Below are 11,636 nucleotides of genomic sequence, written 5' to 3'. Positions count from 1 at the left end.
AATGTAAAAAAGTAAATTTTCAGTAAATACAAAAAAGAAATAGCAGAAAGGCAAAATAGAGCAGAGCTGATATGAAATCCAACTTCAGCAGATGAGACACAGCAAAGCAATTTGCTTGACAGCAATAAATGTTTTAAAAAGAACCTCCACTTCCCTATTTTTTCCCTTACCAACAATTTGTTGCTAAAAGCTCTAGGACCAAAGGATGGTAACATTGGATTTTGGCATAAGCAGATTTTCACTTTGACTTCATATTGAATTCTGCAACCACCTTTCAATGCCAAGCTTCAGCATTGGAATAGATAAGATTTGTGTACTTGGTTTTTTAAATTTGAATCCATATATTTCCTCTGAAGCACTCAAGCCAGTTAAAACAAACCATACTTTGCCCTACAATAACTAGTAGAAGCTGAAAATACAAGGAATCAACAACAATACAACATAGAAAACAACTCCAAATACTGTCAGATTGTAATTCTAACTATATAGTTGCTTTAGCGGACAAATCAAATCCAATCTACTTGCTCTTAGTTTAACTGGTGAATGATACTAGAGCATCTGATGAGGAAGGCTTTCCTGATTTCTTTAGAAATTATCCTACTGGACTGAGCCTGTTGCTACCAATTACAAGTCTGTTCTCATAGCAAATAGCATCTAGGTGTGTACGAGTAAGGAATATCTGGGATTAGCAGGGGGGAAGAAGGATTAAAGCCTCATCTCATGTATTGATTTCTGCTCTGCAGTCAATTAAAACCTGTTGGAAGTCAGCACCCACCCACCCTCCTAGAAAAGGAAATATTTTGGGGGGATATTAAAAAGGACAGAATATTATATTTCCCCAAAGGAATAATGAAAAATCTTAGGCAAAGACAGCCCCAAGTCTCCCTCCTCCAGGCGGAAACCAAGCAGGCCAGCTTTTAGAAATGTAGCTTGGACTGGACCCTGATTAAGATTTGTGTTTCAACAAACCATATGGATATTTGAAGCATGACAATTAATAGAAGAAAGTGACTTTCTTGTCTTCTATCTTTCATTTTTGAGTTTTAATTGAATCTGTCCTAAATGAATTGTTCCCAGCTTTAACTTTTGAAAGTGCAAACTCTATAATTGTAGCATATCAGCCTGCAACCAGGCACAACATTATTATTTAATACATTTTGTCTTTCCTGTCTTCATAAAAGCACTTTACTGCAGCTTTATTCTTGCATAATGTTTGCACAGAACCTTTAGAGACTCCACAGGCACTGAAAAATAACTTGTTCATTTTTTTTGCTTAAAAAAAAATCCCATCTGTAGGTTGTTTTAATAACAAGGTTGCCTTCCACATAAGCATGACTCTGATCTTTGGCACTTGATGTCATAAACAAATCTCCTAAAATAAAAACAGTGTAAGTCATCCCCAGAACTCCTTGGAGCTTTAAAAGGACTTGTAGTTGGAGAAAATTTATTCTGTAAAGGAAAATGATGCAGCATCTAGAGTGAAAATGAATGAGATTCAGCAGATAATCTAATTGCTTAACAATTCTTTTTTTATGTCTGCAAAATTTTATCAGAAATCTAGTTTTTGATTGGAAAAAATTTTTTTGTTTGTTTTAACTGTTATAAACTTGAATGGTGAAACCATATATTGGGACAATACTGTGATTTTTTTTCTGTCCTGCACTGCTGACAAAAATTGGCCTGCTTGCAAAGAACAAGAGCTACAAATTAAATTGTCACTGTGTGCCTTTCCAAGTCCTGATCAAGGAAGGAATTTAATACTGCATTTTATGTCTTTTCTCCCCCCCATCCACTCCCACTTTTGGAAAGAGTTAAACATTTGGAAATGAGTTTTGACAGCAGTGTTAGCTGCTAAAATACTCAGTGATAAAAGAGATTTGAAGAAGGGATTCATGGATGGGACTTCTTTATAAGTCAACAGTAACAAACAGCAGAAGAACGAAAAACCGAGGTTTTTTCCCAGGGAGTTGTGAAAATCTATCCTGATGGAAGGAGAGACAACAGGGAGGTCGATGCCACCCAACAAGAGAGGAGCCAGCAAACTTCTCAAACTGTCTCTCGGTGTGTTTGTGAGCAGCACGGTCGTGCTTAGCATTGCCCTTTTTCTTGGTAAGTTTCAATCTGTTGCACTAGCATAAATACAATTTTCCAAAATTCTGTCTGCAGTGGTATTGCCATTTCATCTTTGGTAACTCTTCTAACCAAATTGCAATGGAAAATTTACTGTAGTTTTACTGCTGGAGATTCTGTTTCCAAGTTAAAGATTGCATTGGAGGCTTGAAAGGTCCTGAGATGTATTTTTCTTCTCTAGGATTCTATACCAGTTGCAATTCAGGATTTGGTAAACTGCTCTTATTATTTGTTTGAACAGGATTGGGAATATTCATTTATTCCTTTTTTTGCTACTCACATTTTAACTAAAAAGCAACCAAAGTCTACAAATACCAATGCATTTTATCAAGTTACAGTTTAAAACCTTGAATAAATTGTGAATAATGAACTATAGCAATATTAATCATAATGTCTTTATCCAGTGCTATAAATTGATAACAATATTATATAAAAAGGGCACATTTTTGTTAAAAAAGAGTGCGAATTACTTTGGAATTAAAAAACCAACCAACCATTGTTTCTCCTAAATACTGACAATTAACATGTGGCTTTTGTATAAAAATAAATTATGTCTTTCAAAGCTTGAAATGTATGCATAATCTCAATGGATCTATCGGGGATCCTTATTCCGTTTGATTTCTGTTAAGCTCCATTGTGTACATCAAAAAAGTAAATTTAGGTGTGCCTCAAAATGTTTTATAAATTTTGACTGTGCGTTCTTATTTATGCTTTTGAAATGATAAAACTAAAGATTCCCAAATGAATAATTAATTTTTTATTAAGAGGGGAATAGAGTTTCTGTCTTCTTCAGTTCCAATGAAAGCAAAGTAGCTAAAAGATGACTTCCTCCCAAACATTTAGTAATGGTTGGGCATAACCCTTGCTGATATATATATATATATATATATATATATATATATATATATATATATATATATATATATATATATATATATATATATATATATATATATATATATATATATATATATATATATATATATATATATATATATATATATATATATATATATATATAAATGGGGTTCACTGTCAATGTCCATTTGCCAAATGAGCTCCACAGAGAAATTGCAAGGCAGCTTTCCCCTATCAAATGCCCTCCAGATGTTTTGTGTTTTCAGCTAGTCACAACTCTTAAATGTTAAAAATCTCATCAAATTTATAGAACAGAAATTCCTTGTGACTGTACTTATTAAAACAAGATATCTATTGCAAAATAATACTGCATCTATTTTACTTAGGAAATGGTATTTATTTATTAGTTTTATTTAGATAATTTATATGGCTATTCACTCACTTTCAGTGACTCTAAGCAGCTTACAAAAAATAAAAAAACAATATTAAAAGAGTAAAACCTATTACCCTCTCCCCCCTGGTGACAACAAGCAATCAAATACTTGATGGGTTCCATCCCTTTCTGGGTTGCCCAAGTCTGTTGGCATAACCAGGTTTTCAGGTCCTTGTGAAAGAATATCAAAGTGGGGTCCAGTCTAATATCCGTGGGGATGATGTTCCAAGTGAGAGAGCTACCAGAAGACCCTGGGAAGAGATGGTCCTTTAAATATCTTGGTCCCAAGCTATGCAGGGCTTTAATGGTGACAACGAGCACCTTAAATTGCACTGGGAAGCAAATTGGCAACCAATGAAGGTCCCACATGAGAGATGACTCATGTGCACACCTGGGTCTGCACAGAACCATGGCATCCACTGCATTTTGAACCAACTGGAGCTTCTGGATGCTTTTCTAGGGTAGCCCCAGGTAGGGCATGTTGCAATATATAAGACAGGAGGTGGCTAGGGTGTGAGTGACTGTGAGCGGGGATTGTTGATCCAGGAAAGGGCATAACTGGCACACAACCTGATTTTGAGCAGGAACCATGAGTCCCAGATTACACACTGAATCTGTCCAGGCAGTGCCATCCCACCCAAGACCAGAGATGGCAATTCTTTGTGGACTAAAGAACCCCAAACTCTGGTCTTGTCAAGATTCAATTTCAGCCTTTGCTCCCCATCCAGCCATTAACAGCCTCGAAGTATCACTTAACTCACCATGGACAAAGACATATAGCTGGGTGTCATCAGCATATTGATGATATCTCAGTCCATGGTAACAATGGTTTTGCCTAGCAGCTTCATGTAGATGTTAAACAGAAGCAGAGAGAGTACTGAGCCCTAAGGGACAAAGCAGGGGACAAGGGTTGGGCCTCTTGCTTCCTATCAACACCAATTGAGAGTGGCCATAGACAATGGAAGCGAATCAGGACAACACAGAGCCCCCCCCCCCATTCCCAACCACTAAATTTGCTCCAAAAGGATACTATGGTGACTGGTACCAAAGATTGACAAAGGGTCCAGTAAAGCAAGAATGGATGCACTATTCCCAACCCACCCATGCCAGACTTCATCAAAAAGATATGACCAAAGCCATTTCCGCCCATATCTAGACCCAAACCCTGACTGGAAAGGATCTAGATAATCCATTTCATCCAGGAACCTCTGGAGCTGTCATGCAACCACCTTCTTAACAACTTTCTCCCAAAAGAGAGGATTGGAAACAGATAAAAAATTGTCCCACAGGGTGGAATCTAGCAACGATTTCTTAAGCAGAGGGCAGATCACAGTCTTCTTAAAATGCTGAGGCACAACCTCCTCACAAAAAGAAGCATTAATCACTGCCAGAAGTCACCTACATGTCACCTCCCAAGAAGTTTTTACAAGCCAGGAGGGGCAGATGCTTGCACACACACTCCCTAGGATCCTGTCTTACACCCTCAGTAGCAGCAGGTTCAAACCATTCCCAGATAACTGGGCAAAACCCTGCCCCACATGCCTTCACTGGACCAGCAACCATCCTGGCATCTAACTGGGAATGAAGATGAATGATATTGTCTTCCAGAAAATCAGTAACTTCTTCAGCATGTCCCATCAGGTGGACCTCTGTATCCTCCTTTCCCAGAAGGAGACAGTTCACCTTAAAGAAGGCTGTTGGCTGATTATCTGCAGGTACAATTAGTACGGAAAAGTACTTATGCTTCACCACTTCAAATTGCCATGAATAGCCTTAATAGCAGCTCTCACCTAAGTTTGATTGAGTTGTTCCTTATCTTCTGCCAGTGGCACTCTAGATGTCTCTTCATTCATTTCTTCCTTCTCAATTCCTCTGCATACCATGGGGGACAAAGAGGTCTACAATATGGGTTAGGAGAGGTCACAAGGACACAATCCTATCCACAGCCTCAGTCATCTTCCTATTCCAAACAGTGACTAAAAATTCAGCAGGACTGTGCAGCAGATCTGTTGGTCTAACCCCAATTCTTTCTGAAACCTATCCGGATCCATTACTTGCCAGGGTGGACAGACCTAATAGGTTCTGCTTCTCTGAGGAGTGGTATGTCTCTTGAAAAACTCATTGCCACCAGACTGTGATCTGACATGACAGGGGTACCAAAGACAAGCCTACCAATTCCAGGTCACATAGGTACTGCTCCAATAAGAACACCAAATTGTCATAGTCATAGTAGATATTCTTCCTACATAATCATAGAATTGTAGGACCGAAAGAAATTTGAATAGGGGATCTAACCACTTAAAATTCCTTCCCCATCAAGTAACTTTTTGGGAATAAGTACAAATCAGTTTTCCCAAATTATTACTCCAAATGTAACAAACCTTTTGGCTGAGGATCTGTTGTCCAAGCAAATTGTCATGATACATAAGCAAGAGAGAAAAAATTTGTATCATGACAATATGTCACTTGTTCTGTCATTCCTTCTGGATAAAGAATGCTGGCAAATATACGGAGTAAGGACTAGATAAAATCTTTTTACCGTTAGCTATTGGAGCAAGCATTGAAATATTTGGAGGAATACAGGATGAGGAAAGCAACTGTGAAGTTATAGAAACAGGAAACATTTTTAAAAAATCTGAAGTATTGACTGAAGATGAAAGAGGTTTTTGAAGGTCCTTTTAAGGTCTTCCCAAAGGATTTGTTGATCTGGAAAGGTTAATCTCCTTACTCCCTTCTTCTTCCCCTTCATCCTGTTTATTCTTCCCTATGACGTTTTTATTGACACAGACAGCACTTGTAGCATTTTTAGAGCTTAGGCAAGTATACATTTTCCCCAAAATTGAGTTTGAGGCATTTGGATTTTGGAAATCTCACAAAATGGCTGCTCAAATGCATATGATAACTGATGAGACTACAATTAACATACCTAAATTTTCCACTTCAATTTTTTACTTACAGTTAACAATAATGTTAAATACAACTGCTTTTATTTCTTCCTGGCGTCTTAATTGTTGTCTTTTTTATGTGTATGGAAAAAGGATGCAAATTACAAGTAAACATTTCAGTGCTGTGTTGATTAGCAAATTAATTCTGGACTGACTTCAGTATCATATAATGGTTGGATCAGGATGTAGATCAGGTTCAAAACTCCATCAGCCATAGATTTTCTGCATCACCCTAACCTATCTCCCAGTTTGGTGGCAATTAGTTGTTCTATGAGGCTACTATATCATTTCCATACTTTCTAGTAATAAAAAGGTTCACAGGTGTTGCTTCTGAATCAAACTGGTGTGGTGAGTGAACAAGTGGTTGATAATATACAAAATATATTCTGTTTTGAGGAAGGTATTATATCAACAGATTGACATCTTTTCCTTCTGTACTATCATTGTTGTAATCACCCAACTAATGTCTTTAGAGTCATGAAAAATATTTGTAGAGCCAAAGAGACCACAATCTTGTTATTTTCCTTTTGCAGTAAGTCAAGGACACATCAAATTTTATGCAAAGCAACAATATTGCTTGACTCCTGAATGCATTGAAGCTGGTAAGTAAAGTATTACTTTTTTTAATATAGATAAAGCATATTGGTACAAAGAGATGTAAACTCTTTCCTTTCCTTTTGGATCTCAGGAATCTGTAATAAATCAAAAACCATTTTAACCATTGATAACGTAAGTATAATTACTATTTTTTAAAATAGTAATTACTATTTTTTTAAAAAAAAATTGTTCTATCGGTTCAGGGAGAACCAGCATCAAGAGAAACCAGGAGACCTTGGGCTAGTTGATGTCTCTTCTAGGAAAGAGGCAATCCTTTTTAAGGTAGCTTACTTCTTTCTAGAGATGGTTTTGTTCACCCAAATCATCTGATAGGCTGCTGCAAAGAATTCTTATAGCATTGGATGTACAAAGCTCTCAGATCAGGAGGAGATACAGTAGATTTTGACAGTGCTAATGGACATAATTGTGGCCTCATGCTTTGAAATACTACTATAGTGTTGTGTTGGGTTGAACCCACTTCTGGGTTGAAAGGATTGAACCATGACATCACCATTGCCCAGGGAATGGCCAATTGGGGCTCCTTTTACATCCCTGTTAAGTTGCTCACTGAAGTGGTACCCCTATTTTGAAATGATTTGGGACATTTTGAATGTGTGAGTCCTAGCAAGCAGACAGAGTTCTCTGCAGTGCCAGTTTTGCTACTTCTCAGTTGGATCCCTTCATTTCATGACTAAGTTCTCCTATTAGGCAGTTTGAGGTTGAATTCAAGTGTAATCAATATAAACATTCCCCCAAAAATCAAATTAAAAATACATAAGTAAATCAATGCAAATATATTTCATTGAGATACATTAAATGTTCCTCAAATATCCAAGTAAATGATAAAACTATCATAAAGTAAATAATGAGGTTTTGATATTTGTCAGGCTTTTCGTTTGATAATGTTTTCTCTCCTGAGAAGCTCTACTCCTGATAATCTAAGAACATGCAATCCTAGCTAATTTTTGTCTTGCTGCCGCATCTTCCTTATTTTGATTCTAAGATCCTATTGAGAGGCCATATGTGATTATCAGGCCACCCATCTTACCAGGAAATAACTCTGGGTGACTTACAGACATAAAAAATACATACACATTAAAACCTAAATAAATTAAAACCAAAAATTAAAATCAAGGACATGTGGGGAAGGCAGGGGTGGAATGGGGGGAAAGGTAGGACCTATTACTTAACTAACCACCTCCACTGTGCTGTTCCCCATTGGGGCCCTAGGCCAACTGGCAGAGCCAGGTCTTTAGGCCCTTGAGTCCAACCTGTTCCAGAAGGTGGGAGCAACAGCAGAGAAGGCCCTCCTCCTGGACCCCACCAGCTGGAGAAATCCATGAAGGGCTTTAAAGGTGATCACCACCATCCTGAATTGCATCCAGAAGTAGACCAACAACCAATGCAGCTCACAGAACAGTGGTGTTACAAGAGCCATCCTTGCCCCTCCCCTGAAACTGCCTGTGCTGCTGCACTCTGCACTAGCTGTAGTGTTCAAAATCTCTTCAAGGGTAGCCCCATATAGTGTGCATTACAACAGTCCAAGTGTGAGATGACTAGGGACTGAACAACAGAGCACCAGGAGTCCTGATCCAGGAAAGGCCGCAACTGGCACACTACACAAAGTTGTGGAAAGTCTCGCCGTCACAACTGCCACCTGTTCCTCAAGAAGGAGTCACAAGTGCAGGAGAACCCCCAAGTTGTGAATTGAAACTGTCTGGGGCAGTGCCACCCATCCAGAATCAAGGATGACAAAGTCCCGGATCCCGGATCCCCATGTACCAAAAGCTATTCAGTCTTGCCAGGGTTCAGTCAAAGCCTGCTCTCCCCTATCCAGGCCCCCAAGCCTCCAGGCACCGCCAGAGGGTGGATACAGCATCACTTAGATTGCCAAGAGTGGAGATATAGAGTTGGGTATCATCGGCGTACTGGAGATACCTCAACCCCTGGTGATGGACAATCTCACTCCACAGTTTCATATAGATGTTGAAAAGGAGTGGAGAGAGTACACAAAATAGTGGCTGAGGGCTGGACCTCTCACATCAGTACAGATTGGGACTAGCCATAGAGAAAGGAGCCAAACCGATGGAGAACTGTACTGACCATCCACAGTTCCTGCAGCCATCTCAAAAGGGTACCATGGTCAATGGTATCAAAAGCCACCAAGTGGTCAAGGAGAGCAAGGATGGTTGCACGATTCCCCTCTCACTCTTGCCAGAGATCATCGACAAGCATGACCAATGCAGTTTCCATCCCATAACTGCACCTGAATACTGACTGAAAGGGGTTCATATAATCTGTTTCATCCAGGACTCTCTGCAGCTGCCAGGCAATCACCTTTTCCACAACCTTTCTTAAAAATGGAAGGTTGGAAACTGGACAAAAATTGTCCAGGCAGGTGGGATCCAGTGATGGTCTTTTTAAAGGAGAGGGCAAACCAGGGCTTCCTTAAAAGCATCCTGAAATGTTCCCTCCTCCAGTAACATAATAATCACTGCCGGGACCTGGCCACTACTCACCATCCTGGAGGCTTTCACCATCCAGGAGGGACAAGGATCTAATTGACAGGTGGTGGTGCTGATAGCATCAAAGGCTCCACTACAATAACCAGAAGCTAAAGGAAGATGAAGAGAAGAGAGATAATCTAGAAGTGGCAACCAAAAGATTCCCCCAGATTTTAGCATGGTCACTTGCAGTGACAGACTGAAAAAATCCAGATATAGCCAGAAAAATGAAAGCCAAAATGTTAGTGTATAGCCCAAAATCCATAACTTGAAAATCAAGGAAAAGAGTGAGATGGGCCAATACTTAAGAAAGATTTCTTTCCTTTCATTTTCATATCCTTTTGAAATCGTAGCCTACCTGAACAAAGTCAGATGGGATAAGTTAAATGGTGAAATTAATTATGTGGAAGTAAAGGGAATAAATAAAGCCAGAAAATAATAATCATAAATCTGGAAGTGATTTGCATGCCTTGTATAGCAATTAATATTATCAACTGATGATCCATGAAATTATATAACTTTTTCCAGCTGCCTCCATCAAAAGCAAGCTAAATACATCTGTGGATCCCTGTGATAACTTTTTCCGATTTGCCTGTGAAGGATGGTTACAAGATAATCCAATACCAGAAGATTATTCAAATTATGGAATCTATCCTTGGCTGAGACATAACGTAGATCTAAAATTGAAAGGTAAGTGGATCCTAGCTAACTGACTTGCTTCATATAGCTTTTTGTTGTTATCATCATTTGTTTCTGCTTTACTAAAACCAACACAATCGTGTATTGGATAGTTGCTGGTGACATAATTTATTGAACTTGTATGACACCCAACTCTAAGTGTCCCTTAGTGGCTATTACTTAAGGCAATACTGTTAGCAATCACACAAATTTTCTCCATGACCATCTATCCCTCACCTGGTCCTTCAGGTCTTCCAATGGTGCACCCACTACCACTGTAACTGAATCTGTTTGCCTTGCTGTTGGTCACTCCCCTTTTCCCCTTCCCTCTACTTTTCTCAACATCAAAGCTTTCTTTACAGAGTTGGATCTTCTCATAATGTGTTCAGAGTAGGAAAATCTGTGCCTGGTCATTTCTATTCTGAAATAAACTCTGAATTGTGTTCTTTGGTTACCTATTGTTTTCTTGGCTACCTATGGTAATCTTAGGAGATTTCTCCAACATCAAAATTCAAAAGCATCAATACACTTCCTATCCTGCTTTTTGAAAATCCAACTTTTGCTTCAATAGTGTGTCACAGGGAATATAATTGTTTATGCTATTCTGTTCATTATGGCATCTGAATATCATTTCCAAGACTTTCATGGCTGTTCTACCAAGTACTAATCAGCAGGTTATTTCTTGACTGCTTGTTCCTTTACTATTGAATCATAAATCATTTTATATTTTTTATCCATGTGCTTTTCCTGGTAACAACTGCCTAGATTCATTAAGAATTAGATGGCTCCTTTAATAAATTATTAGTTGTAGAAGGCCAAGGAATGGCCTTGAGGGACAGGAAAAAGCTGCTACTAAGGCAACAGATAAATAAGCCTGAGCGCAGGACAAGAATATAAAATGAGTAAACATCTTACACAAGACCTTCCCTAGTTCGCACAAAGATAAAGGGAGGGAGCAAAGGTATATTTCAGACTGAAAGTCTGTTACTATAGCTTTACAAGAACAGTAGTGTTGACCTACAGCAGAGGTGTTAAGCTGCCAGCCCACCGGCCGGTTGCATCATGCAGAGACCATGCCCACCCCAGCTCCGGAGATGCAAAAAAAGTTGTGATATGTCACAACACGTCACGTTTGACACCCTTGACCTACAGATATGGCATTGGTTTTCTTATTTATCTTGAAGGGCTGACATCATCATCACTGTTGCTGTTGTTATAATGCAGGAATGTTTTACTTGCCTTCTCTCATCCAACATAAAATGTTGCCTTTGCCATTATCACTAAAGTGATCAGTACCCTCCAGCCCTTCTCTACATTACTACTGCCTGTTTGTTTTAGTCAAACAGCTGGGATGAACTTCAGCACCTCTCCTGGAAATATATGGTTTTGGCATATGCTCTCTGGGTTTTTTTTACTCAACCTCCCAGGAACACCCTCCTCTATCATAATGAGGCAGCAGAACAGGACCTTCTTTTGCATTGTTAGCCAGAC

At 38.9% G+C, this 11,636-nt stretch overlaps 1 protein-coding gene across 1 annotated transcript in view; it reads left to right on the top strand.

The window, feature by feature from the left end:
- Positions 1–1,539: 1,539 nt before the first annotated feature.
- PHEX (phosphate regulating endopeptidase X-linked) overlaps positions 1,540–11,636 on the top strand; it is a 108,319-nt gene continuing 98,222 nt past the window's right edge. The window contains exons 1-3 of the mRNA XM_081327745.1: positions 1,540–2,109; positions 6,900–6,968; positions 9,996–10,157. Coding sequence (XP_081183871.1) covers positions 1,986–2,109; positions 6,900–6,968; positions 9,996–10,157 — 355 coding nt within the window. The 5' untranslated portion in view covers positions 1,540–1,985. The remainder of the gene's footprint in view (positions 2,110–6,899; positions 6,969–9,995; positions 10,158–11,636) is intronic.

The sequence above is a fragment of the Vipera berus genome (assembly GCF_964194415.1).
Source record: "Vipera berus genome assembly, chromosome: 4".
Classification (NCBI taxonomy): domain Eukaryota; kingdom Metazoa; phylum Chordata; class Lepidosauria; order Squamata; family Viperidae; genus Vipera; species Vipera berus.
This window is presented reverse-complemented; position numbering and strand designations above follow the sequence as displayed.